The sequence below is a fragment of the Rhea pennata genome, chromosome 15 (genome assembly GCF_028389875.1).
Source record: "Rhea pennata isolate bPtePen1 chromosome 15, bPtePen1.pri, whole genome shotgun sequence".
Lineage (NCBI taxonomy): Eukaryota > Metazoa > Chordata > Aves > Rheiformes > Rheidae > Rhea > Rhea pennata.
In genome coordinates, this window is record NC_084677.1 from 15,515,607 (window position 1) to 15,543,288 (window position 27,682).

Genomic DNA, 27,682 nt, shown 5'->3' on the forward strand with positions numbered 1-27,682 from the left:
AGCACGTGCTCGCAGAAAAATCACCGACCCGCGCAGCCCGTCCTGGCGCTCCCGCCCGCGCCGTCCCCGGCGGGACGCTGCGAGGCCAAAGCCCGTGAGGTTTTATTTTTATTTATTTATTCGCTCTAGGCAGACGACAGCGGAGGCGACGCCGCTGCCAACATCTGGGACTGGCTCTTAAATCGCCTGCTGCATGCAGAAACGCTCTGTTTGCACAGCGTGACGTTACGCAGGTTAAATACCGGGCTACACAACGAACCACTGATGGGGACGGCGCAGAAACCGCCTCCGAGCACTTCGGGTCTGGACAGGGCCGAGTTTGCCCAGCTCCAGCGTTACCAGCGGCTCCCCGCTTCTGGACCTCTTAGACATCGCTCCCCCGAGACCGCCGCGATTAGGAAGAGTGATGTCAGTCCTGGAAAGCCTCCAAACCACCATCTAATTCAGGAGGAAGCAGCGTCCCTGCTGCTAACGGAAGAGGTCACCTTCTCGCCCAGAAGCAGCCTCCGGGCTGCGTGGGGGGACTCGCGCCAGGCGCCCGTTCCCCGCCGGGCTCGGCCGCCGCGGGCCCGGACCCCGCGGCTCGGTTTACGAACCGCTAACGGCGCTGACTGTCGATAGCGTTGGAGCACGGAAACCTGCCCTAGCGTCCCTGGAAGACCCCGCTGCCAAGGATGCAGGAGGCCGAATAACCTGGTTATCAAACCGCCGCTTTCGACACGCAGATCTAATCTCATCCATCCAGCGCAGAACGAAACCTCTTCGCATCTGCCGTCGGGTAAAATCATTCCTCCGAGCCCACATCACAGGCAGCGAAACCGCGCTGGCGTCTTGCAGGTCCCCGCCTGGTTTTGAACACGTTATTTATAGCTCAACTACTTCCCTGTTCTTTCTATCAAACGCCGCTTCTACGGCGCGCGGGGGCAAAGCCATTTGGCAGAGCAAGTGTTGGGGGGGGGGGGAAGAAAAGACGAAGCTTGTCTCGAAAGAAGCTGCCAGCCTGGCCCTTCCGCTACCCGATGGTCAGAGCCGCCCCGGGCCGGCGAGGCTGGACGGGACGCCGCGCGCGAGGCGGGCGTCCGTCTGTCCGTCCGAGTCCGGGCGCGACCTTCTCCCTGGCGTTCGCTGCTGCGGGTTACGCAGGAATTAGCCCGAAGCCTGTTGCTGGCTCCCTGCGGGATTGGTGCCAGGCGGGACCGTGCCCCGGCACGCCGCGCCGGCGGGCGCCCCCGACGCAGCACCCGTGCCCCGGCCCCCTCCGGCCTCGCCGTCCTCCTCCCCTCCGTGCCCCGGCCCCCGGTGCGCGCCGCCCCGGTTAATCGAGCCCTCCCCTCTCCCTCCCGTTCTCGTTTTATTTACAAACGCAGTAAACGGAGGCTGTTCTCGTCTCCTGCTGTAAGGTGTTTTCCGCATCTTTTTGGGGGCAGTTTCCAGTGTTCTCCGCTTTCCAGCCCTGCTAACGGTGCACCCAGAGGCGCAACGTGCGTGGGCGCAGCGGCCCCGCGTCTCTGCTTCCGACGCACCCAAACTCCGCTTTTGGCTGTTTTCGGCTCCAAATCAATTCTCACGGGGCTGGGACAGAAAATGCCCTTACTGCAAATGACTTTTTTTTCCCCCCCACCCCTCCAAGTGAAATTTTTTGTCACCTGGAAAATTGTCAGCCCCCCAGCAGAGCAAGGACGGGACGGGACTCCCCGTCGGCCTCACCCAGCGGCTGGAAACTGGCTCCTACGGAAAAGGGCGAGTGTCCAATCCGCCATCCCTGCTAGGGACGGGAAAACGTTCAACACTCCGGCTGGGATTTTTTTTTTTCTTTTTTTTTTTTTTTGGTGCAATAAGATTTCCATTCTGCTCTAACTACGATGCTTTTCACATGCCCAGTTTACAGTCTGGATGCTATTAACACTGCACTGACTTCTGTATCATCTACAGACTTTTCCAGAAATGATTTAAATCTCTCTTCTGATTACTGATAAAAGCACTCTGAAACTACCAGCTAGCAATGCCCAGCAGTGGGTGATAATCTCCTCCGATAACTGCCTTTGCAATGCATCAGGTTTATTTAATACAGGCTGCTTTGACGCTGTAGAACATCAGCTCTCAACACTGCAGAGGACTGACTTTTTTTTAATACCATACAGCGCAGATTTTAACAACAATATCACATTGCATAACTCAAATGCCTGACAAAAGTGTACCACAGTCACCTCTCTCATTGGAGAATGAAATCACTCTTACTTGACAAGAGTTATATTCCGTGCTGCATGGCACAATCTTTTTTTCATGATGTTTAAGTCTTTAATCAATTAAATCCTGAGCCAGGTATCTCCTTATTTTCCCCAGGTAGGATGCTATCAAGCCAATCAACCTGTAGCTACCAGGTCATCTTACTCCCTTTTGAGAACAGCAGCAACACTATTAAAACACTTTTTAATCTTCTGGAATTTCCCAAGGGTTTATCCCAGCGTAGACGCGGCTCCATGCGGCAGCGGGCGCGTGTGAGCGCACGGGCAGGCAGGCGAGACTTCAGCTACAGCCATCCCCCAAGTACAAGCAGAAAAACTATTTCCCCAGATTTTTATTTGATTTTTTTTAATGGAAACCATGCAGATTTGCAGCCTCGCTGCAATGCAAACGACCGCAGCCTGGATGCTCCGAGCAGAGGGAGAGGCCGCTCCAGCGCTACAGTGTGGAACAAATTACAACTCGGAGAGCAAAGGAAATGAGAACGCTCTGGGCTCGGCGGCGGGGACACGGGCTCCTGCGGCGCGAGTCCTGCCCCGCTCTTGCCCCGCTCCCCAGCCCGCGCAGCCTCTCCCCTTAATTTCAGATCGAGCCGAATCGAATTTCGGATCGAGCCCAGCGTTTCGTCGCCGGTGTTTTATCTGTCTAATCCAGGGACAGATCCAAGCCCGGTAATGTCAGTGCCAGGCTGGCTGCTGCCTTTAGCCGGATCAGAGCCGTAAACTCCTTACCGCGTTATTATTAGCAGTGGGCGCCCTGCAGTAGCGCCCCAGACCCCGCACCCTGGCGCTGTTAAAGCGGGATATAAAGGCAGTCCCAGCCCTGCAAAGGTTGTTTTTTTTTTTCCTAAAAGCAGCTACAGCTCCACAGATTATAACGATTTGGGACCCAATTCTGCCGGGAACACGCTGCAGCACGTTCCGCTCAAGGCAACGGGGGTCCTTTCACAGTTCTTCTCTTGCAGTTTTCATTATTTTACAGGGTCGTCCTAGCTGCCAGCGTGCGTCAGCTCGGTGGTAGCGCGAGTGCTAACGACAGCCCCGCGCCTCTGCCACGCTCCGCTATTCACACGCGCGCGAGCGGCGTAGAGCCGGTTTGCCTTCGGCTGCCTTTCAAGCAGCTGGGTCTCGGTAGGCTGCCTAATTATAAGATCTTAGCGGTATTTTTTTTTCTTTTCCAGTGATGATTAACTGATCCTGGAGAGCCCTGAAAATAGGCACTTTGAAGGCAAGCGACAAACTCCCCCGAGTTTCCTCTGCGGCAGTTACAACTCTGCAGGAAACTGCTTTGGCCTCGCTGGACACGGACGATCCTGCCACCCTCCCCGGCGAGGCCGAGGCGCCAGGGCAGCGGCGAGCAGGTGAAGCGGGGTGCGCGCAACGGGAGAAGGCTCCCGAGGAGGGAGCGTGCAACGGGGAAAGGATCCCAAGGGTCGTGCAAGCGGAGAAGGATCCCGGGGCGCCGCACACGAGCCCTCCCGCCTGCCCTCCGCCCGGGGCCGGGCGCCAGGCAGCAGGGCAGGGTTGGGTCTCCACGGGCAACCACGCAAGCCTCAGCTCCCGCTGCTTTTCCTCCCGCCCCTACTTCCTAAGGGGATGAAAACAGCTCCTCCCGCCCGGGCCGGCGCGGGGACCGGCCCGCCGCACCCCGAGCGGAGGCTCTTGCTGCCACGGTCCGCGGGGCTCGGGTGCCTGCGAGCAGGGGGGGGTCCTGGAGGGGGCGGCCTCTCTCGGCCCCCTCGGGGCTGCAGAGGGGGATCTGTCCCCCTCCCCCCCCAAAAAAGGCGGAGGGGGCCGCTCCGCGCCCTCCCGGCGCAAGGTACTCACCGTGCGGGGGGCTCCGCGGGGCCGGCTGCGCGCCGCCCCGCCGGGCTGCAGCGCCCGGAGCCGCCGGGGCTCTGCGGCGCGTCCCGCCGCCGGGGCGGAGCGCGGCGCAGCGCAGCGCAGCGCGGGGGAGCGCGGCTCGGCGCGCAGCGCGGCGGCACCACGGCGCCACCCCGCGGCCGCCCGCGGCAGCGCCGCGCAGCGCCGAGCACCGCGGGCGGTGCCGTGTCGGCGCCCGGGGCCCCTCGCTTGGCCCGGGGGGCAGAGGCGGGCGCTGCGCGGGTGCGGAAGCGAGAAGGGCGCGGGGAGCGCCGCGGCTCGCGTGGGTTCGCCCTGCCGGCCCCGCCGGTGCCTGGGGAGGGCGACGGGGCCAAAGCCCGAGCGGGCGAGAAGGACGGGCCGGTGCGGGCGTCGGCGCCCGGTCTGCCTGGCCCTGGCTTCGTGCAGCGGTTTGGCCGAGCGGGTTTTATCCGACAAGTTCTAAAGCCGACCTGGACGCTCCCGATTTGACGGTGGCTTATTACAGGTCGGTAACTGAAATCAGTACGGAATCGATTTTGACTCAGCCGAGGAGTTAATCAAGCCAAGGTCGTTGCTGATGCTCTGCCTTGCTCGGGTAAAATTCCTCCTTTTAGTTGAAGGAGCATTTTGGTGCTTGAGGCGCCTTTTGGGTGAGAATCCCCCCTGCCGTGCGACCCCTCCGCAGGGCTGCCCGTGCGGCCAGGCTGGTGACAGCCCACCCTGTGACGCCCTTGTCGCAGCGCCCTGCGACCCAGGCGCCCGTTGGGAATCACGGTGTGAAAGCAAAGCCCAGCCGGGAGGCGGCGCGGCGCAGCCGGCCTTGGCGATCTGGTGGCGATCAATCGTAGCCCTCCCTGCCCCAAGAGGTGACGGGGGGAGTCATGGAAGATGTGGAAAGGCCGGGCCAGGTTTCGGGATGAATTCAGCAGCTCCCTTGGAAAGCAGGGAATCCCCCCCCCCCAGGTCTCAGGAGATGTTGCTCAGCACCTCACCCTATGGGGACCCCACGCCAGGCGAAGCGTGATGACAGTGCAAGAAGGTCGAGGGAGAGGTGCGAGCGAGAGGGTAGCAAGCGGACGTGCACAGCCCAGGGCACGTCCCAGAGGAGGCAGCCACCGCCTCCTTGCGTGGGGCCAAATCCTGCCTGCAGGCCAGGGAATGGGGCAGGCGGTGGATGGGGGGTATCACGTGCGATGCCTTTGGGGTCCGCGGGGAGCGGCGGTTGCCTGCTCTGCCCAGCCTGCCGCAACGCTGAGCTTCCCCTTCTGCCTGCGGCAGCAGCGCCGCATCTGTCGGGTTTGGCGTCCTTCCTCCCCCAGCGGCGGTGGCCCCGTGGCCTCGACATATGTCAAATGCAGGCTCAGGCGCTGCGGGAACAGAAACAACAGGCCAGAGCAGGAGCCCAGGGCTTTACACCAAAACTGCTTCGGTGAAGGGCTTGAAACCCCTTCAGCAAGTCAAACACAACAGCTGGAGTCAGCAAACTCAGCAACTTTATTTTTTCCCAATGAAGCTCCATGGCTTGCGGACCAGCTCCGACCTTGGTCCCCCAACCAAGGCCAGGCTTGAGAGGCGGCTCAGAGCCACGGCCCTCGCCCCGGCCGCGACGGCTTCTCCCCCCACCGAGCCGCGGGGCTCGGAGCGGTCCCTCAGCACCAGCAGAAATACCGGCTCTGCTTGGGGGAAATTCACTGCGCTTTCGTCCCTTAAAACGATGCCAGTCAGAAAATGGGTTTGGGTTTCTTTCCAGATCCTTCAGGAAAACTCATTTTGACTTAACAAGCAGGCAGAAGCGAGGTATCTTGAGTTTTTATTTCAATCCTACTCCACAGGAAACAATATTCACTAGTGTTACCTTTCTTACGTTGGGCTTTAATAGTATCCAGTACTGTGTTAAATATAAAATACTGATAGAACAGGAATGGCGGGTGAAAAGTAAAGGATGCTAAAAAGATCTTTCGAATCCTCGTTCACGGACGTCCTGAATGTTACAACTCATTTAAAGTTAGTATAAAAGGGGATGACAGTCCCATAGCACTTCCCCCTGAACCTCCCCCGTGCTTTACAAGGAAAGGACTCGTAAAGCGCGAGGAGACGGCGAACGTATCAGCAACGGAGATGCCTGCTCCGCAAATTGAGGGTCTTTGCGAACCGGCTGGATTTCGAGGCAGGGTAGGGATGTTCCCGCACCCTCCAGCAGACCTGGTTCCCTGTTCCCGCAACTGCTTCTCAGTGCATCTTCGCTCCTGTTTTCCAGGTGGGGAAGCTGAGGCACAGAGAAGGGTCCCGACTCGCCAGAGAGCAAATCAGCAGCAAAAACGGCAGCTCGTGTTCTGGGTTCATGCATCCCTCAAGTCCAACCCAAAATTTGCTCCACAAACAGCCAGTTTTCAATTCAAAAGCTTTATCTTCTCCTCTGACCAGTAAAACTGAGACCAGCCAAGGGCCAAGAAGCAAGAACGGGGTCCCAGAGGGCGTGGGGAGAACCAGCAGCGGTGATGTCCACCTCGGACGGGCTCGCTCGCCGCTGCGGGCCCTGAGCCTGGGCCAGGAACTTGCTGCAAGGGGCACGAAGCTGGGTTGCTCGCCTTGGCACGGCACGGCACAGCACGGCTCCGGGCTGGGGGGACCCTTCGCTCTCCTGGGGAGTAGTCAGGCAGGGAGCCTGGCTCCTTGGGCGGGCCGCTGGAGAAACGGGAGCTGTAAATCTCCTTCGCTTGCCAAGTCCAGCTGAGGCTGCTGCAGCTGCAGTTAATCAAGGGGACAAGCGGGGCCGATGGGCCATGGATGCCTTGAGGGACTCGCGAGGGGTTTGCAGGCAGGCCTAAGGGCAGAGGTGTCAAAGCCCGGACGATGAGCAGCCCCCACGGCCAGCAGCGCTGCTGGCACGGCTGGGAGGTGGCATCCCGCGGGGGGTTTCTGAGCCTTGGCTAGCTGGCGTGTTCCCCCTACTAGCACCGTTGTATCTTAGAAATTGCCAGCACCAGAATCGAGGATCTTGCAAGGTTTCCCTATAACTTCTTGGCAAATAATATCCTCCCTGTTTATTTACAGGAGGGAAACCGAGGCACCAGGCGATTAAGTGGGTTGTGCAAGGAGGTGCAGCAGTTGGTGACAGCGATGTGCGCGTGCCACCTGGCAGCCTGGCTCCCCGGCCCCACCACCGGCCCCCACCGCAGGGCCCAGGGAGACTCTGCGGGGCGAAGGGCTGGCGGCAACGGCCCCAGCGCTCCGGGCTCGCCTCGGAAACTTGGGCAGCGGGAAGGGTTTGGAAAGGAAATTTACTGCGGCTCAGTTAGGTTGGAGACGTTTCCATTTCGCTGCTCCAGGACTCTTTTTGCACGGTTAAAACGAAGGCTGCAGCTGAGCGCTTTGGACTCCGGGGACGCACAGCTCCGCTCTCAGCTCGCTCCTGGCTCTGCTGCCAGGAAGAAGTGGCAACGCGTTGCCCAAAGAGCCTGCTCCCGGAGAGGAGCCTGTGCCGGGGCTCGCGTTCCTGGAGAGCCGGGCTGTGGGACCGCGGCGGGGACCCGGCAGCGCGGGAGCGGAGCCGAAGGCTTGGCAGCGGGCGGCGCGGCGTTTTCCCGTTAAGCGTAGCTTGGCTTTGCAAGCAGCCGGGCGAGCGAGGAGTTCGGTCCTCGGCAGCGCGTTGAGCAGGACGAGCGCACGGGGAGGAGCAAAGCTCGCGCCCGCGTGGCCCTTCGGTGGCCGAGCGCGGGAGGAAGAGGGCCATGTCCTCCTTTCCCTGCCTTGGCAAAGCCCGCAGCGGCGGCGATTCATTCGCAGGGGGGTCCCGCTCCCTGGAAGCGCGTGGAGCCGCTCGGCGCTGCCGAGTCTCTGCCCGGTGGCTGTTTGCTCCCTACCTGGCGAGCGAGCGCCGGGCTGGCTCGCGCCCCGCCGGCGGCGAATCCCCCCTGCCGCGGGGCCAGCCGCTGTGGGCGCCCTGGACCCAGACACGTCTCCGTCCCGGCCGAGGGCTGCCCGATGCTCCGTGTCTCCTGCCGGTGACTGCTTCCTTGCTGCCCCCCGGGATTACGTGTTCTTGTCCAGGAGTTTGGAAAGGAAGTATCGCTAGGTCTTCCCTGCCTTCACTGCTCCTCTCCAAGCGTCCCAGGGATGCATCCTTTCCCTGTGGCCTTCCTGGGAATGCCAGAAGTCCTCCCACAGGAGGATTTGATCTAGGGATCAGCAAGAGACCGGAGCAAACCCAGAAACTACAAAGCGGGAGAAGAGAAAGGATGCAGCCCCGGAATCTCGATTCAGAGAGGTTCACTTCCCTCCTTGGAGGGCAAAAAAGAAAAAAAAAAAGAAAGAAAAGAAAAAGCGTTCATGCAGATCCTCTGAATCCAGCCAGATGGGCGCCGAGAGCCGAGCTGCCCTCTCCTCCCTGCGGGGCAAAGGCACGCGCGTGGCGGATGCTGTGAGCGGGGCCCTTGCTCCTGGGCCGCCGCTGCGACCGCGGCTGGGGAGAGGAACAACGCGCCCCACGGAGCGCGCGCCCGTCGGGGCTCCGAGCGCCCGGCCAGAGGAACGCGGCGCCGTGTGCACCTACTGCTGGCTTACACAAAGGCGTCTCCAGTGCTCCGGGACTCCGGGGAGACCTGGAACGCGGTCAAGCCTCAATCGCACGTCGGGCCTTGTTGACTCTGGCCCTTCCAGTCGAGGATTTGGGAGGGGGGAGCTTAAACCCAAAATGATTTATGAGCGTTTAAGAGCAAACCGCGGCCGAGCGCTGGGGCCAGCTCACAGCCCCCTCCTGGGGCCGGGTGCAGCGCCGCTCCGCGCTCCGGCCCGCGGCTGGCCACGTTGCGCGCTCGGGGCGCTGCCGGCGCGGCTCAGCTGCGGGCGCCGGCGCCGGCTCGCCTGGCCGGCAGCGCGTTTGCTTCCCGACGCGGGCGGCTCGGGCCGCTCGCGCTTCCGCTGAGGGATCGCGGGCAACGCTTTGACGGCCCTCTGAAATCACGGGAGGAAAATGCAGCGGTCCCGGACCGCCTCTGCTCAGAGATGTGTCTCGGCTCTCTCGTGCCCTAACCAGGAGACACCCTTGGCTTCTCCCTGCCCCGTCTTCCTGGCCCCATGTGCTCTCCTGCCCTAGACCTGGCTGTATTCCCTCTCTCAGCTGCAAGCCAGCCCCAGACACCACTGCGTGGACGTCCCAGCCAAGGCAAAGCCCAGTTTCCACCTGCAGCTCCAGTAAGAGCAGTAGGACCTGCTAGTGCTCAGCGTGCCAGAGATCAGGTCCTGCTTGATTCACGTGCCAGCCACATCCACCTCTGCCTGAATGAGGGTTTCTCTGGGATGGCCACCACAGGATCGGACCTTGGGGCTGGTCTTTCTTGTGGGAATGCTCTGTGTAAGGGGCATGTGGTCCCTAGATCCCCATGGCCACACACCAGGTGAGACAGCCCTTATCACCCCCCTCACAAATCCCTTGCACCTTGTTCTGTGGCCCTGAGGCATCAGACCAAGGCTGGGTCCAAAAGCAGCTTCTCAACTCACGTGGACCAAGCTGAGGGCTCCAACAGCCAAACCCAGGGTGGGCCTAGCCAAGAATGTGCAGAGCTGCCAGCTCCTACAGGATGCTTGGGGACAGCTAGATGAACAAAGTTTTTGAGATGAACCTCCCTGAGACCCTGGCAACCCCTTGGTTGGTCATCATGTTATGAAACCTTTGCCTACAAAAATAGACAGTTCTCAAAGTTACAAAAGAAATCTGTTTAAAATCAACCTTCAGGTTCTTCTCCCTGTGCAGGAAGGGCACCAGAGACTGCTGCTTCTGGGTAGAGCAGGTGATGGCGGAGGGCTCTGTGACAAGTCCATGGTCTAAGCCCCCGCTCCCTGCTCCCCCTCAGTCCCCCAACATGCCAGCTGGCATGAACAGTGTCTTTAAAGTGTCTATCGGGACATTTTGGCCTCCAGCGCGTCAGGTTGGTAGAGGTACCTCCAAATGGCATAATAGTGGATACCAGCTCCGATGGCCACGAAGAGGTGCCAGATGGCATGAGCAAAGGGGATGCGGCCGTCGCTTTTGAAGAAGACCATGCCCAGGCAGTAGAAGAGCCCGCCAGCCACCAGCTCCAGGAGGCCATCTCTGTTGGGCTGAGAGCAAGCATGGAGGCAGGGGTCAGCAGGAGCCACGCCAGCCTGCTCGTTTGCTCCTGCCCTGTCCCCGGAGCACAGTCAAGACCAAACAGCAGCGACAGCTGAGAGACGCGAGCAAGCCTCTTGCCTTCCTGTCTACTACACCCTCTCCTCCAGCAAGAGAACGTGTGGCCCAGCAGCACAGCTTTCCTGGGACCCTTTCAGCACCAGGGCGTTCAGACAGTAGGTCCACTGGAGAAACCTAGTGACACACGTGGATGTCTGCTGGGCACCCGAAACGTGCAAAACTGAGCCAGGCCACATTGTACACAGGCATCGCTTTATCCATCATGCAGCCGCCTCTGGTCTGGACCATGCCAGCCCGCAAACAGCCAGGAGATACAGCAGCTCAGCTGAGACTTGCTCTTCAGATGTTATGGACCCAAGTATTGAGCTCGTACGCTTCCTGGGCTGGGAGTGACTTACCATGGACAAGATGACCAAGGCGGGGAAGAATCCCATGATAACGTAACACACCAGCTCCACCAGCTTGTACCTGCAACGGGGAGAGAACAGCCACTTGGAGGCAGGGTGTGGAGGGAGTGTCGCAGCCTGGCCTTACAGTGACTGCCACCTCGCTATAGGTGCCAGCAGTGCACTGAGACCCTTGAGGCGTTTTGCTTTCCATTTGGTGCCTTTTGCTTTCTATTTGGTGCCACCACGTGGAAGAACCACCTCACAGCAGCATGTCCTCTGTTCCCACATCCCGGCTGCCAGAGCTGTGTCCTCAGCCCTAAAAACAGGGTGCAGATGTGAAAGGTCGTGGTGCAAGAAAGCCCTCCACTGCCTGCTGTTCAGGACACTGCCCAGGGCCCCCAGACCCATCTACCTACCTACCTGTCCGCCTCCATCTTTCTTGCTCTGCCCTGCAGCTCGGCTACCATCGGGGCGTTAAGAGGGGACGGAAGGGCTGAATGAGGCAATGCCGTGCACCCCTGCGAGCGCAGGGCTGCGGGGAGGCACTCACCGCTCGTGGAAGAAGAAAACGTAGATGGTCCCGATCGAGGCCATGATCCAGATGATCCAGCGCATGTGGGACGCCCAGGGGCCCAGCTCCCGCAGGTTCAGCCTGCAAAGCCCGGGGTCTGCGGTGAGGCAGCTGCGGCGGAGCCGGCGGCAGCGGCCCCATCCCGGCTGCCGTCAGCGGGTGCGGGGGGGAAACGCTGCCCTCGCCCCACGGCGAGGAAGGAGGAACCCCCAAATCGTTCGGGAAGCTGCAGCGCTGCCCGGGACAGCTCGGAGGAGGGAGCCCTGCAGCCAGCGCGGGTGCAGAGCCAGCACCAGCGGGCCAGGTTCGTGGCCCCGTGCTCAGGGAGGAGCCGGTCGGAGGTTCCCCGCGGCGGCAGGACCCGGCGATGGCTCCCGCTCCCCTCCCCAGCCACTCACCAGGGCGCGTAGGAGGCTGCTATGAAGAAGTAGATCACCATCCTGTCGAACATGTGCAAGCAGTGCTCCACCGTCCTGCGGGACGGACAGACAGACGGGCGTTAGGGTGCTGCTGGGCCGGGCACAGGGCCCGGGGCGGGGGGGACGGCGAGGAGGGCGTGGAGGGGCACGGAGCTGCGCTCCGGCCGCGGGGCCGCGATGTGAGCTCGGAGGCTGGGGCTGCTGCCGATGCCGGGGGCACCCGTAGCCCCTGCCAGTGCTGCCCCTCCTAGGCCAGCTTGCTAAATTTGGGGTGCTCGGGGCTTGGGCTGGCGTGGGGCACAGCTCACCCCTGGCTCCAGCCCCTCCGTGGTCTACTTGCTGCTAGTGGCTTTGGGGACTTTGGCCTCCGTCTTTGGCAGGGGAAGGAGTCGGTGTCATTGGGGTCCCCATGGCACCACATGGAGACACCAGGACCTCAGGTCCTCAAAATTTTTTTTGCCTGGAATATTTCACTGATTTTTTTGTTCTTAGTGATTGTTTTCATTGGGAGATTTGGAGACTTTTAAAGGGAAAAGCAAGGTGTTCTATAAAAGCAGGGACTTTTGCAAAATTTTTACTTTGTTGCAGTAGTTAAGAAAAAACTCTTGACCCAGAGGACTTGGCTGAGCAAGAAGAGGGGCAGCAGGGGAGGAGGCAAGATCTGCTTCGCAGGGCTCAGGAAACGACAGCTCCCGGCCGCCACCACGGCCCTTCTCCACTCGCCCCGGCGCGGCCAGGGCCGGGCTACCTGAGGTGCCTCTTCTTCCAGGAGATGGTGTGGAAGATGGTGGAGACGATGAAGAGGCTGGACAAGCCGAAGCCATAGATCCAGGCTGAGATGGTTTCCCAGCGGTCGTCAGAGAGGACGTAGAGGATGGAGCTGCCGAGGATGCTGGGCAGGATCCAGAACTGGAAGGGAGAAGCACTCGTGTCGCTCGCTCACCACGCTTCCACCGAACGGCACCGTCCGGTCTCTGCTTTTCCTTTTGGGATGTTTTTCACCTCGAGCTGAAGCCACCGCAGTAAGGGCGGGGGGCAGAGAGCGACCGAGCGCTTCATGCCGGTGGCGGTTTTATTTGATCCCCGTAAATCTGAGAAAAGGGGAGACCCTGTGTGGCTCGGCAGGCTGCTCGCGGCCCCGTCCCTGGGGGTGGACCCAGACTGCCGAACGCACTGCGCCCTCGGGGAGCAGTATTTCTCGCTGTTAGCATCGAATTCTCCCACCCTAACGCCATCGCTTTGGGAAAAAACGTTGTGTTTGCAGGGAGCAGCTCCCAGCAAACCTTCTTGCTTTGCTAGCCGGCGCGGAGCGTGGCGAAGGAGCTCGGCATCCCAGGGCAATCCCAGAGCACATCCCTGCTCCCCAGGAGCACTGCGCCGGCCCTCGCGCCCTGCTCCGCATCCCCGAGCCCCCGGCATGGCCCTCGTCCCGCCGGCAGCGGGACCGGGACTCACTGCGTGGGTGGCGCAGTTGGCCGCGTGCTCGTACTCCGTCGGCTGGTACCGCCGGTTGGATGGGACGCGGTGGTTCATGAACCTGCGGGGAGAGAAACAGCGTCGGGGACAGGGCTTGGGGGGAAGCGCTCTCGCGCGCGGTCTGCACGGGCGCAGCTGGCATCACTCGAAGAGCAGGGGAAGGAGCCGGCTCTGCCCGTTGCTCCGGGCAGGAGACGACAGATGCAATGACGGCACGCAGGATGCAGGCAAAAGCTGTTGCAGGTACGGTTTGGTAAAGGTCTGGAGCACTTTCTGCCCCAGGATATGGTGTCCCAGTTAGAAAAGTTAAAAGGCGCAATCCCGCAGCAGGAGCGAAGATGCTGGGATGGGTCAGACTCACCGTGGGGCCAGCGCTAGCGGGCAGCGATGCCAGGGTGGCCGGCCACCGTGCCCAGCTCTGGCTGCTCCTCCAGGTGATACCCTCTGCGATGCCTCGGCTTTGAGCTGTCACCTGCGCCTGTTTCCAAGGCCTCCGCTATCCGCAGAGGCAGCATCTCGGCACAAATCGCTGCAAAGGGAAACCGTGCCGCGTGCTCTCTTGCAAACTTCTACCTTTTCTTCTGTTTCTCTCCTGAGCCAAAGTATCGGATCGCTCCTGGCATCTGGAGGAACGTATCAATTTCCCTTGTCAGATCAACACGCACAGCGATAAAAAACGGTCTCGGGGTAGGCTAGGCTGTTGCTAGGTGCATAACGCTCTGCCAGGCGGCAAATTAAACGTGCAGCTGTCAGAGCAGGTCGGAGCAAAGGGCCGTCTCGCTCAGCACCCTGGTCCCAGCAGGGTGCAATAGCGGCAGCTTAAAGGCAGAGTATAAGGAAGGGGCAAAAACAGGGTGATCGGTCCCAGGTTGCGCCCTGCTGCTCCTGCTGAGCAGCGGTTTAAAGGCTTTTCCGGGGCAGATCGGATCCGGAGGGCTGAGGCCAGCAGGCCCCAGCGGAGCCTCCGTCACCGGCGTCACCGCGCTCACCGAAAAGTGGCGTGAACTCAGAGCGGGAAGCGGAAGGGTCAACGCTCGCGCTGCTCCGCCGAGAAAGGGGCCGCTGCTGGCAGCAGGCGAGCGGGACGGCTTGCGAAGCCACCAGGAAGGCTGGAAACGCGGCACGGCTTTGAGGCGGTTGCTTATTTTTTTAGCGCCGCGACCTGCAGCTTCGGGAGGCGGGCGCGCGCGTGCGCCCAAACCGTTCGCGCCCGCTGCCCCGTGCGGCCGCCCTCGTGCCGGGTGCCGTGCAGCACCGCGGCCCCGGGGCACCCCCCACCCCACGAGGCCGGCAGGGGGTGGGCGGAGGGCTCTGCTCCGGGCCCCGGGGATTTTACACGCTCGGAAGGCACCAAGGGGCCGGCCGTGGCGCGGCGCCGCTCGGCTCCGGCACCGCGCTGCCTCCCAGCGCGGCGAGGCCGTTCCCGCGGCCGGCGGGAAGAGCATCCCTCCCGCCGGGGGACATCGTCGCTCTCCCGGCGTTGCCAGGCGACCGTCCCCAGCTCCCCTTCGCTCTCTTTTGCCTTTTAATAATAATCAGCAGGGAAAAAGAAAAAAAAAAGGAAAAGGCCGTGCACGCAGCCCAGGCGCCCGGCGTGACGTCGCGGTTGCCGCAGAAACGCGCAGGAGCCCTTTGCCATTAATTTATTTATTTTAACAAAGCCTCGCTCTGTCTCTCCCGCCGTTCCGGCCCTAACGATTGTTATTGCTATTAGCAGTAGTAATAATTAAGGCTGAGAGAAGCCGGTTCCCACAGCCTGGCGGGGCCCGGGGGCGCCCGGCGGGGGTTTTTTGTGCGGGAACGCAGGCAGGGCCCGGCCGGCTGCTTTTTTTTTTTGTTGTTTCCCCGCAGGAAGGTGCAGAGTGGCGGGATGCTCTGCGGGCAGCGCCGTGCACCGCAGCCCCGCGGCACCGGCGGCACCGGCGGCATGGCGCAGCACGGCGCGGCACGGCACGGCACGGCACGGCGGGCTCGCCGGGAGCTGCTCCCGCTGCCGGGGGCACGGGAGGGCGCTGGGCGGGAGGATGCCTCCTCCGCGGCGCTCAGCCCAGCCCTTCTCGTGAGCGTTCAGCGGCCACAAGCGCTTGCGAAGCAGGGAATGGCAAAGGCGGAACAGCGGAGAGTGACCGACGCCGCTCGGGCAGCCAAAGCGGCGCGGGGCAGGCACGGTGCAAAAGCCTGCTTTTCCTGCCGGGTGAAACAGCCTCGAAAAACTCCGGTTATTTTGGTTGCCCAGAGTATCTCTTTTTGACCTCCGAAGAGATTTTTCTCATTTTCCCCATCTGGTTTTCTAATAAGCATCAAGGGAATTGAATTCTCCTCTCCCTCGGGCTGCTTTTCTCCTTGAACCTGCAGCCGGGAGGCTTACGAGTCCCCCCGGGCCTGTCCCTTTGGGGGTACAAGCCCCGGGACCACCCTGCCTGAGCCCCGCTGCGGGCAGGGCAGCGAGCGGCTCCCCGGGGGCGCGGGCCGGGCTTGCTGGCCTGCAGCGGGCGAGCAGCGGCCGGGCGCGGGGAGCAGCGCGGCACCGGCCGGCCGCTCGGGGACGACGTCCCGCCGGTGTCCTCAGGCACGCTGCTACCGCGCGTGTTTTGCTTTGCAGGGGGGGGCTCTGCAGAGCCATCAGCCCTCGCTGGGGCTCGGCGGGGAGCCGACGCGCGGGTGGGTTAACTGCGGCCCTGGGGCTTTTGCCTGCCCTCCCTGTGCCCGCCTCACCCTGGCCCCTTTCCCAGGGAGGGAGAGCGCAAAGGGCCCGTCCCGGAGTCTCGGCCCGGGAAACAAAGAGCCCCTTGTCCCAGGGAGCCGGGGAAAGCGCGGAGGCGACTTCCCAGGCTTGTTCCTTTCTCCTTCTCTTTCTCCCACTCTGCTTTTCTGTGGGATTGTTTTGGGAGTTTTTTTTTTTAAGACTTTTATCCAAGAACAAAGTTCTGACCTCAAAATCATGCAGATCTGCAAATTGCCTCCTGGCTCTTGCTTTGCTAGGGGTGGAGGAGGAGAAGGTGAAAGGAGGATTAAAGTAAAGTGTGCCTTGAGGCAAGTTGTGTGGGAGCGCTGGAGCACCTGGGCTCTCCAGGGCACCCGGGGCTGGGCACCTGCACGGTCAGGATCACGCGCGCCCGCGGGCGATGAGACACAGCGTGCCTGCCGTGCGGCTGCTGGGCACGCGTGCACCCGCGGTGGAGGCACGGAGCGAGACGGGCGCGAGGGGTTCAGGGGAGACGGGGTGAGGATTCAGGGTTTTGCTCCTGGCTTTGATGATGGCTCTCTGTCTGCCCTCTGTCAAGACCCTTCAGCTTCCTTCAGCCTCAGTTTCCCCATCTCCGAGATGAAGGCAAGAAATTTGCCATCTCCTTTGGCAAAGGAGCCCCTGAACAGCTCACCCCCTAAACCCGTAGCCAGCTCACTCCCATGCCATTGGCTTGCTGCAGGCTGAAACGAGGTGGGAAAAAGCAAAAAGAAGCAAAACATGGAGCTTTTCAGGCAGCTGTCAGTGGAAGGTTTGTCAGGGAAACCCACCTAGCAGCTTCTCGCAGGAGCAGGCACCTCCTCAGGGCTTGGAGGAGGTCAGCCAGCCCAGGGGACCAGGCTTGAGCCACCTCCTAAGAAGAGCTGCACAAGGGTCTATGCACCCTCAGGACTCCCTCGTCTCACTTCAGTTTGAGCAGGCCACAGCCTCGTCACCCAGACACATCTCCTGGCTGGATGCTCCGAGAGCCACTCTGTCCTCCGCTCATTTAAACAGGATAGATGTACCCTCAGCAAGACATGTAGGTGCCCTGGGGTTCCTCCCTGCTGAGGCCTCGGGTGAGCACTGTTTTTACAGCGGAGACTGGTTTGATGACTCTGCTACGTAGAAACAGCACGGAACAGATAGAGGAGGTGGCAAAAGGTCCCATCTGGCCAGAGGAGGGTTGAGGAGCAAGAGGCTGCTCCAAGAGGGTCCCTCATGAACCTTCATGGTACTGAAAAACTGAGACATCGGGTATCTCATCACAGAAGGAAGGTTGACGTCAAAGGCCTGTTAAATCCAGCCGACTTCGGATCAAATTTGGGGACATCCCTCTGTTTGCTTTCCAAGTCCTTGAAAGGAGCTGTTGCAACACTTGACATCCTCAGTCTTGCTACATGTTTCACTGTATATGTGACATACAGTTAAGGTGCTGAGCTCTCTCTGCACATTGCTGAGTTAGTGTCCATGGCTATGACATCTGAAGAGCCAACACACCCGGCATGTAACTCGCCTTCCCACTAAGCAGTAACTCTGGGCTATATGTTGAGTCACGGGCTTGGGTACTAGGAGGGCAGCAACTTGGTGTCATTGGGAAAGATCTCTCATGGCTGAATAAAAAGATGTGAAAATCCTGGTGAGCCAAAGGGTAGCAGAAACCACATGGGAAGGAAATGCAAACTGGTAGGTGAACATCCAGCTCCCATGCAGGATTTGGCTGAGGAGGGGCTTGTTCAGGGCTGAAGGCAAGCTAGGAGGCCAGGCTGGCACTGGAAAGAGATGGTTCCCAGGTGATGTGAATCCTGCTGTGGCTAATCCCCCACAGGTTTCAGCTGTGAATGACTTAGAAAAGGGCAGGGTTTGGGTGAGATCTAGCTTAGTGTCTTCAGAAGCAGGGGTGCTGGTTTGATGTGCACTGCCCTGGGAGCTGTAGGTGTGAAAGCTATTTCTAGGTGGGGCCTGTCCTGGATTTCTTGCTGGCTGCTCTGCAATGCTTTGGGATTTGACTGTGAGTTTAGAGGATTTATTTATCTCCTTGTGACAGTGTGTGTGACAACTGCTTTTAAAAGGGTAGTAGAGCTGCTAAAGGATTGTAGTACTATAGTGGCCTATTGACAGAGAAGAAAGCTGCAGAAAGCACAAGCCTTTGGCAGGAGGTGACCTACAGTAGTGGTGAGGCCTGCTATGGCCTTTCTGGCCTCTTGGTCATCCCTCAGTGGCCCTTTGGGCCCACTTTAGGTCCTTTGGGTCTACTCGAGGCTTGAGAGTGTGTATTGCAATGCTCTGAGGTAAGAGTGACCCAAAGGACATGTCTCTCTGGGACAGACTGGCTCCTAGACCCACTTCTCCAAGGCTCCTGAACTTCTAAAACTTGCTTTTTTTAGAGCAGTGTGGGGAGCCACCAAGAATGCACCTCCTGCATGCTCTCACCCTCTCCCAAAGGCAATGTACATACTTGTGAGGCTGGAAGCATTTCTGCACCAGTGCAGCTTTACTGCTTCTGTGTTGCCCCTACAGGGTGCCTTCACACTGTAGCCTGGTGCGTGGACTGGGCTAGCCCTAATAAGCCCCTGGTGATGCCACCCAGCCACAGCAAACGCTGGAGCTTGAGCCTCAAAGTTGTGCTCATGTACAATGAGCTGCTGTGGATACTGCTGTAAGCTGGAGCTTGGCATATGCTATGCTTTTGGCCTGTAATCTGATAATGCTCCAGTTCTGGTCCCTGCTAATAGGATTCATCCTCTCAATCTCTTCTGTGACTTGTAATTAGCTCACTCCTGGAGAGCTGAGTGTGATTGGTACTGAGTAGAGGGCCAAATGTGGCTCCTGGATGGGGCATGCTACCCAGGCTGAGTGAGACAGGGAGCAGGAGGACAAGGAGTTGCTTGCGGCCTTCTCGAGTCTAGGACGTGACATCTGCAACTTGATGACGTGGGAAAAACTTGGCAGTTTTCCCCCCTGCCAAACTACTTCAGCTCCCTGAGTAGAGCCCCCAAATTCTGCAGTACCACAAACCACTTTCTCCAGACCTGGAGCACTCCAGAAATCCTGCTTTTCCTTCCTACCTGCCACAAGAACACTTTCCTTTGGAAAGCACAAGAGGAAAGGCTTGGGCTGGCACTGCCCAATATTGCCATCTGCAAGGCCACCCACGCAGGCGTGTGCTCGAATGCATGGCACCCCATTAAAAGAGATGAAGCCTCTATTTCCATGCCTGTTTCTTGATGTCTGTATGTTCCTATGTGAACATATGGTGCTTCAGGTTTGGAAAGATGAGCTGTGCATGCTGCAAGTCAGCTCCCTGTGCCTCCCAGGCAGCCAGAACAAGCTAGCTCTGTTTCTCCTTTGCCTTGACTCCAGCCCATGTCGTGTCAGAAGGGGCAATAAGGCTGAGGAAGCAAGACAACCCACTGTTTTCTTTTCTACTGATTTCAGCGTTATGCAAAGAGCTGACAACTTGGAGAGGGAGCAAGTGAGGCAGGAAACTGAAAAGCTCCCAGTCTATAGCAGCCCTCTTCACCCTTCCTTGTGGGTAAACCAGAAGATCACCAAATCTTTGGGTATCCAGCCCGGAAGCCTCTGATGTTCTCCTTCCACAAAGTAAGTCAAAATGGGCTGCAGCTTCAATGCTCTTTTATCACCTTCAGTTGTCTCCATCCCTGTTCTGCCTGTTTCTGCTGTTCTGACACGTGCAAACGTGCTGGGCTGGTTGTAGACCACTTCCTGGCATTATACAGTCTGCATGCCACAGGCTAAGAAATGCTGAGCAAGATCACTTCTCGTCTTAGAGACGCTCCAGGCCAAGGACTATGTATTCAGTTGTCTGTGCTGTGCCTAGCTGGAAGAGATCTGCCTGCCCTGACTTGTCCTCTGGACCCTTGTCAGTGGCAGAAATGACAGTGTTGCATATGCAAGGCTATATTTTTATGGAAATGCCCTAGTCCTCAGGGTAAGAGGGAGCAGACTTCTCTCTCTCCTGCTGGAAGACGGAGCGCTTCCAGGCTCAATATAGAGTTCAGATCAGCTCCTTGGTGTAGCAGAGCTGCTGCCACAGAGCAGGTCATGAGTGAGATGGATGGTGTAAAAGGGCAATTCTGGCAAGCTCAGGGGTTAAGGTGGGGTGTTTGGTCCTCTTGCTCTGAGAGCAAGCTGTGATAGCAGTGTGTTTGTGAGGGACCAAGACTGGAGGAAGGATATGTGCTGCTGCTCATCTCTCATGGGTTCAGAGAAGTAGAAACACTTTTTATTTTCCCTTATAAATCAATAGGACTCTACCAAAGGTACACCAGACTCGTCTTACTTATCTCTTACTCTAGCAGAGACAACCTTGGAAGATTCCAAGCCAGGAATCCAGACTATTCCTATGCCTGTGGAAGCCCATGTATCTCTGGTGGGGTTTAGTTGGTAGGTGGAAGGAAATTCAGCAGGTAATTCTCAGCAGGATTATATCTGTCCCCATTCCCACCCTATTTGTAGGGATATTTATTTTTCTCCCCAGTGGAACTTCTGCTGTTTATGTAGATGGTATCTCTAACTCCTCCATGTCAATGCATAACCCTGCAACAACAGCAGATCAGTTTATTCACAACAGATGGGATTGAGTGTTTCCCAAATTATTTTTGGAGCTGGGACTTCTTGTTTCATTTGGTACTCATGAGACCTCCAACAGCAGCTGATTAGTCACGAAATGACTCTGATGTCCCAGGTGTTTCACAAATGCTAGGAAGACTGCTTTCATAGCCAAAAATTCCCTATTCATTATTTTCTTGCTTGAAAAGTTACTGTGCATGCTCCTTGTTGCCTTGCCTGTATTACTTGTAAGCATAGAAGTTAGTGTGACAAATTTTGGTGTTAAACCTGGTTTAAAACCTCTGTGACAGCCCCTAGAAGACAGGAAAGTGAGCTCAACTGCTTGCCCCATTGCAGGGGTGAGACCCAGCTGGCTGTGCTCCCTCCATCAAACTTGTGGCACAGGTGTTGGGCAGACTGGGAGGCTGGAGCTTTCCTAGACCTCTGCTTCCAGGCTTCTTTAAAGCACTGCTGTTAGCAGGGACCAGAGTCTGGCTCGAAATCTTGAAGGAGATCCCTTGTTCCCTCTAGCCAGCAACATGCTCTAGTGATTAGATGCCTCCAAGTTTAATCCCTTATTTAGCCCTGACTTCTACCACTGCTGCTAACCTACATGAGTAAGTTGCTCTGTTTCTCAGGTCTATGGAGTCTCCCCATAGCATCCGCTGAGACGCATGGTCTTGCTCTCATTTAGGATTTCTAGATGCTACTGAAATACAAATAATCTCTGTAAATTATTCAGCAAATGCCTCTGGACAACAAATGCAGAGAAGGAGAATCAGCTGTTTCAGAAACCAGGAAAGCAGATGCAGTGATTTTAATTAGTATTATTCACAGCCAATAGTAAGGCTCTGTAGTGCTACTGTAGCAGCCGGTGTTGTTGACTGCAGCAGAGGGGGAAGCCAACTATGGAGGTAACTATTTACCTCTGACTTGCTGATGTCTCTGTGTGTAAAATCCTTTCATCACCAGGAACAAGCCTGCGCTGCAGACTTGAACAGGGACACCAACTTTGGTCTAAACTTTGCTCAACTAATTGACTCCTGAGGCAAGTACAAGGAAAATGATGCTCACAGTCCTTTTTTTGTCACAAGAAGCTATGCCATGTCACACTGAGCCCGTTTGGATTATGTGCACTGCATGAAAGTGTTGAGGTTCAAGTTTTGCTTATGCCTGCTAAACCCCGAAGGGAGACCTGAAGGCCCTTGCAGCCCAGCTCTGGCAATGTCTGATTTCTTGCACGGACCTGTGTGCACTGGGCTCCCAGCTGTGTGGTGGTTTGAATTTCCCATGCATCACATTGGCTGCTATCTTGTGAGATGTGCCACAGCGAGCTGTGCCAAAAAATCACATCAGGCTGACATCCAATACCGGTGGCAAGAGGGAAAAGACCATTGTGCGTCTGCTTCCCTGCCAAGGAAGAGGCAGGCCTGAGCACAAGGGGCAGGGCTTCTCGTGCCTGCTGCTGTATGCCTCCTATGGGTGGTCTCACTTGACCCTGCATCTGGTCCCTTCTGGCCCTCCCAGCGAGGGTATATGGGCAGTGTAAGGGAAAGCCTCATCTCCAGCGTGCTGTGCAAGTCCTGCTCTGAGTACTTGTTCTCTGCCGAATAACTGGCTCCAACGCTAATTACACTCTGGACATCTAAAACTACATGAGACGAGTCCTACTAGTGGCATATTAAAACGATATCTGAGTCGAACTGGCATCACAGATTAGGCAATATTCAATTATTCAACAAGATCAGATGATCCTGGTTTTTATTAATGTTTTTAGGGGCCCTGTATGGCCTCTCTCATCTCCTGGAGATGCATCTTTCTCGGACCTGCTCTTCTGGAGGCTGGCTTTGGATAGCACTGGGCTACACCAGCTGCGAGGACAGTAGGGTGGTCCTCAGCCCGGAGGAATGGGGCAGCTGGCCCTCCCTGCGAGGGGCACCGTGAAGAACTGCCACCTTTCTGGTGGCTCAGAGCCATGGTATCGGTGCTTTAAAGCATTTCCCTTCTTGCTGTTTCATCCTACTCAAGCCGCGGGGAAGAAGAGCTCTTGGAAGGCATTTTGGAGCACGTGGGAGCTGGCGAGGGCGGATCGCGCTTTCTTTGCAAAGCAAACAGGGAGCGAATCTTTCTGATCCAGTAACTAGAGAGCAGGAGCATTGATTGGGCTGTCAGCCTGCTATTGCTTTTCTTTCTTGTTTAGGATTTGAGTATCCCAGTGCTTTCTCTCCCACCTATTCCTGCTGTGCCTGTGGGGTGTTGGACATGCTGGTTCTCCTTGCCTCCCTCAGCATGGAGAGGGAGGTGGAGGAGTTTCAGGGGATGTTGATGTCTGTCTCCATAACTGGGAATAATGAGGGAGGCTTTTCCAGCTGCCCTTCCCCAGATTCAGAAGATCTGTTTTTGAGGAAATATGGGGTTTGGATCTCTGTCATCTCGTGCTGGAGAGGAGGTGGTGTGGATACTGGGCTGGCAAGAACAGCTCCTAAAGGCAGGAGAGCCAGACCTGGATCCACGCACCTGTGAAGGTGGTCTGTCTCTCTAATTTCCTGTCCCTTCCTGGCTGAGAAATTGATGTCAACTTTCCTGGCTGCTCATCTTTTTCTTGTTATTCTGTGCAGGGCAAGACAGGCAAATGCAATAGGATTTAGAGCCTTTTACATGCATAAATCAAATCCTGAATCTGTATCGGTTAATTATGATGATTCAGTGCCCTGCATAGCCAGCGGCTCCCGGCAGACCTCTCTCCACCGCCTGAGCCAGGGGGTGGTGAAGCTGGCCAGATACACCAGCTCCCTGTCTAATTGTGTTTCCCTTCAATTACAGCTCTTGATGACCAAAGTCCAGGAAGCACTTTAGGTGCCTGCAGGGGGATTTGGGATAAGCCACAGCTGGATGCTTGCAATGCAGGCAGGAGACACTGGACCACTTCTGAATCTAGAGCAAAAAGTGGGACAAACCAGTGACAAAGCGGTGATGTGGAGGATGGTATCAGTTACCAGCTTGGTGTAACTTAGCTGATGAGATCAAATGATGAAGATGTGCAATTGGCACCACTCTGTTAATGTGGGGATGTGGAAACAAGCACCACTTGTGGAGAGAGTAGGGAGAAAGGGAGGGGGTGAGGGCAGGGGCAGAGGGTAATGAGAAGGAACTAACAGAAGTGGCCAGATGAAGCAGAAGGAGGTTTGAGGGGGGGGGGTTGTTTTGTTTTTGTATGTTTTTTACTCCCTTTGCCTATGGTCTACTGCTGGAGGAGGAATGGAGAGGACTCTGCTCTTGCTGACCCTGCCTGTGCCTCCCATGTCCTTTGGCTCCAGAGGAGGGCATACCGGGCCTTCAACCATTGCTTGCTCCCACTATCCTATATTGGAGGCAAAAATCATGAAGAGCTTCACTTATAACCCAGTCTGCTCAAAAGGCATCGCGGTCATCAATATTTCCCTCTCACTATGGTGACGGTCCCATCCAGCTTCTTCCTTCCCATCCACCCCAGCTGCAATGCCCCATCTCCAAACCATGAAGCCAAGCTGGGAGGCATTCAGGGACATCTTTGTGCCCCTTCAGCCTCAGATTTTCTCCTGGCAGCCCACAAAGTGCTCTCGCATTGATTATTGCCTTTCATCTCTTTGTTCAAAGCCCGGTGCCTTCCTTGCAGCTTTTGCCCAACAGGTCTTTCATCATGATGCTGCATTTTATTTATTCCTTTTGGTGTGCATATTGATGGCTAAATTCCTCCTTTCTTGGTCCTCACTTGAAGTCAGATAAAATGACATTAACAATGACTTTTCCACTGCAAGAAAAACTATCTGCTATTTTCTTTTGTTTTGCAGGATTGAGGAAGGCTACAAGCAAGTGTTCCCCATCCTCCTCCAAAAGGATGAGGTGAGGTGCTTCAACTGCCTTCCTGCAAAGCCCAGCTATTTCTGTAGAGCTTGTGCCAATGTGTGCAGCAGCGACCCCCGGACTCCTGCTCATGCCAACCTCCTTCATAGAGCCCAGTCCTGCCCCCACTGTTCACTGCCTGCTGGAGAAGCAGAGAGGCAGGGTCCCTAGATTAAAATAGCTATATATATATATATATATATATATATATATATATATATAATAGGATCATTCTTCCAGCATGACCCAGCATGGTTTGTCCATGTTTCTCCTCTCTGTCAGCTGGGGTGATCCTGACCCCCTGTCCTACAAGGCACCATGTCCTCTTTTAGCCTCAACCCACCGGCTGCCCAAAGTCAGACACCAAGGGAGGATCGATGGAGCCAGGCTTCCTCCTGTGAGTGCACTGCTTGTCAAAGCCAGCTCTTTCCTCTGGGATGTGCCATGCTGGAGCACAACCAGAAAGCACCCTTCCCCTCAGCAGTGGCGATGTGATGTCTCCCAGCTTGCCTCCAGGGCACTTTCTGCAGAGAGGCAAGCCTGTACGTGAAGCCCTGAGAGAAAGGGGATTAGCTGATGGCTATTTTTAAGTGATAAGCTAAGAGGATCTCTCAGGTGATGTAGGAAGCTCTGGGCTAGTGTCACGTGTTGACAGTGCATCGGCGTTCCTCTGGGTGAAAGCTGAGGGAGCATGAATCCCATCCTGCTTGCTGTGCTCTCACTGGTGGTGTGGAGCTGGCCAGGGACCTCATGGTGACACGCTTGGTGTCCCCTCCATGCCAGGAGTCTACATGGCTGCTTATCTTCCCCTGACTTCCTACATCACCCAGTTGTTCTTCTTTGTCTGTTTTTTCCCATCTCTGAGTGAGGAAGATAGTCCAGTGAATGGGAACCATGCTGGGAAGGGGAGAAAAGCAGGGCAGAGTGTCCCCATCTCAGGAGAGAAGCAAATCTCTTCTCTTCTCCTCCTGCATTGTCCAGAGCTTTTCAAAAGTTTATTGAAGTCATCTGTAGGATGCATCCAGTGGCTCAGTTCTCATCAGTTCAACTGCTAGCACCCAGAAACGTCCTGTGGACCTGACCCTTCCTGTGCCCCACAATGTAAAGCTCTGGTCTCGCCCCAAGGCCTGCTGCAGTGCTACCATCTCATGTGCTCTGCCACCTGGAAGGCCCTTTTTAGTATGCTGGGCATATTCAACAAGCTTTCTACATGAAGGACTATGAGGTTTGAGCAAGCTGGATTGGGGGGAAATCAAAAGATGTGGCTGACAGGTTTTGCTAGGGGATCATTGAAGTGGGAGGTAACTGCCACCCAGCTCCCAAAGTGCCTTTGTGCCACTGCTGGAAAGTACCTGTACCTCTCCGTTCTGCTCCCATCTCTCACTGGCCATGTCCTTTGCACAACAGCTGGGAGAAAAGTTTTGAGTTCTCTGTGTTTTCACAATGAGTTTTGGGCCAGCTACGTCAATAAGCATCATGTACAACTGCTGTGTAACTTCTGTCTCCCCCCAAGGCACAGGTAATCCAGAGAAAGCTACAGCATCAAAATAGTTCTTGGACAGAAGCACCCTGCTTTCGGATAGTCTCTGGAGGTGCAAACAGATTTTTCCCCATGGAAACCTGGAAGCAAGGGAGCAGGCATCTTGGGGAGGACGGGATGTCTCCAGCAACACTGCACTTAACCCAGCCCAGGTAAACGTCTCCTGGGAATGCTCCTGCCCAGGGCAAGAGAGGAAACACCATTATCACTCCTGGTGCTCTCCAGACCTATTTTTCTGTGGATGTCTGCCTCTAACCCCAGCTGCATGGGAGTCTGACACCACCAGAAGTGGAGATCTGGGTGCCACTTGGAAGAGCACAAGCCAGCTAAGCCCCTCCAGAGCCACAAAATCCTTCCCCACCACTATTATGAGTGGGAATGCTACAGAGGCTGAACCCTTCTGGACAAATGCTGCAGGGGTCTTGCAAAGCACCAAAATGCCGGGCTCGCTCATCGCCATGGTCTCTAGAGCCAACCTCAGTGTAAAACCCTGCTAGAAGATCTCAACCAGCTACCCCCACCGTCCCTCTCCTGCAGCATCCTTTGGCTATAGCTTGTGCCAAGGGCTCTGCTTCCCGACTCCCCCTTCAGCTGAGCTGTGTAACCAAGGTATGTGGGGCAGCTTTTCGCCCTGGGTTACCTGCCAGCTCGCCAACCTCGTCCGCACCTGAGCCCTGCAAGTGGTGCAAGCACGGCTGAGCATGCTCTTTGACCTGGCCCGAGCGTTGCTCAGGTTTCCTCGTAAGCAGATAGCACGGTTGCCTCCTAGCAGCCCTAGCCATTAAAATGTGTCCTGCTCCTGCAGGAGACAGCTGCTCTGGTGGAAACCTCCTGTGTCTCTCAGCAGGGAAGGAGCTGCATCCCAGCCCCGTATGGGAAGCACCAGACAGTGCTCACGGACCGGTGGGTCTGCAGATGTTGGTAGCTTGGTCCATCCTCTGTAATCCCCTGCCTGTGGGCAGCCCTGGACACCCACCAGGGTCCTATCTCTGCAAGCGGGGAGCGTGTGGAGCAAGGCGTCCCACATCTCCCCCAGGTGAGCTTCAGGTTCAACAGCATTGCAGTGACCCCAGTGGGGAAATGTCTGTCCCCTACGGGGAGGGTTTGCACCCCTGTCCCCATCAGGACCTGGGCTGCCTGGAAGTGGAAGGACAGCCTCGAAGCTGAACCCAGCATGGACTGAGGGGAGAAGCCCAGGACCTAGCCTTAAACCCAGCACCAGCTTAAACAAGCTACTTGATTCAAATACCTTTATTCTGAATGGAGGTTTTGGGGGTCAGGATGCCCAAGCAGCACCCAAATAACAAAGAGCTCCCCCATCCCTAGTCACTCTTGGCTTATCCTCTCCAGCTGGGAGAGGGATCCCAGCTCCCGGAGCAGCTGCTGGGCTGAATCCCTTATGGATGCAGAACGGCAGGTTGTGTTATCCCAAAAGACAAACTGTGCAAGCACACGAGGGCAAAGGGACCAGCCTGCACCTGCCCTCCCGGGCTTTGAGGAGCTCGGCATCTTTTGAAGGTCTTCTTCGGCTCGGTGAGAGCCGTACCCTTCGCAGGGAGAGGCGCGGGCTGGGGACTCTCGGGGGGGGGGGGGGGAGGCACAAGCACAAAGCAAACTGAAGGAATCAAAACCGCCGGGCGGGTGGCTTTACCTGGCGTATCGGGTCTTCTGGAAATCCAGGACTCTGGACACGAACATCTCGACGGGGCCATCAGCGTCCCGCGCCGGTCCAGGGCTGGCCGAGGGAAGGGGGAGGACGGGCCGGAGAGCGAACGCGGCGGCGGGCAGGGCAGCCGGGGCCGTCCGGGGGCCGAGCCGGGGGGGACCCGCGCCAACTTCGTCGGCCGCCGC

General features: G+C 57.4%; 1 protein-coding gene and 1 long non-coding RNA gene across 3 annotated transcripts; one reads left to right on the plus strand and one right to left on the minus strand.

Moving 5' to 3' along the window:
• Window positions 1–80: 80 nt before the first annotated feature.
• On the plus strand, window positions 81–27,077 carry LOC134147096 (uncharacterized). Of its 2 annotated transcripts, XR_009959941.1 has the most exons (5): window positions 81–778; window positions 3,425–3,604; window positions 19,276–19,440; window positions 24,240–24,291; window positions 25,805–27,077. It is a non-coding gene; the product is annotated as an uncharacterized LOC134147096 (long non-coding RNA). The 2 variants fall into 2 exon arrangements; XR_009959940.1 differs by lacking the exon at window positions 19,276–19,440 and having other exon boundaries at window positions 94–778.
• On the minus strand, window positions 9,934–27,621 carry MMD2 (monocyte to macrophage differentiation associated 2). The gene is made up of 7 exons (XM_062587860.1): window positions 27,483–27,621; window positions 13,092–13,173; window positions 12,385–12,545; window positions 11,616–11,690; window positions 11,197–11,298; window positions 10,656–10,725; window positions 9,934–10,187 (listed from the first exon to the last, which is right to left on the minus strand). Exons 1-7 carry the CDS (start codon window positions 27,527–27,529, stop codon window positions 9,984–9,986), a joined length of 741 nt encoding a protein of 246 aa, XP_062443844.1. The 5' UTR covers window positions 27,530–27,621; the 3' UTR covers window positions 9,934–9,983.
• Window positions 27,622–27,682: the final 61 nt, after the last annotated feature.

What these genes read in the sequence shown, in the direction of transcription:
- MMD2 (XM_062587860.1), bottom strand. Translation starts at nt 27,529, where the DNA reads ATGTTCGTGTCCAGAGTCCTGGATTTCCAGAAGACCCGATACGCCAG. An exon ending in GCAGCCTCCTACGCGCCCTG is followed by an intron (nt 11,299 to 11,615) that starts GTGAGTGGCTGG and finishes CGGGCTTTGCAG; the next exon opens with GCTGAACCTGCGGGAGCTGG. An exon ending in CCTTGGTCATCTTGTCCATG is followed by an intron (nt 10,188 to 10,655) that starts GTAAGTCACTCC and finishes GCTTGCTCTCAG; the next exon opens with CCCAACAGAGATGGCCTCCT.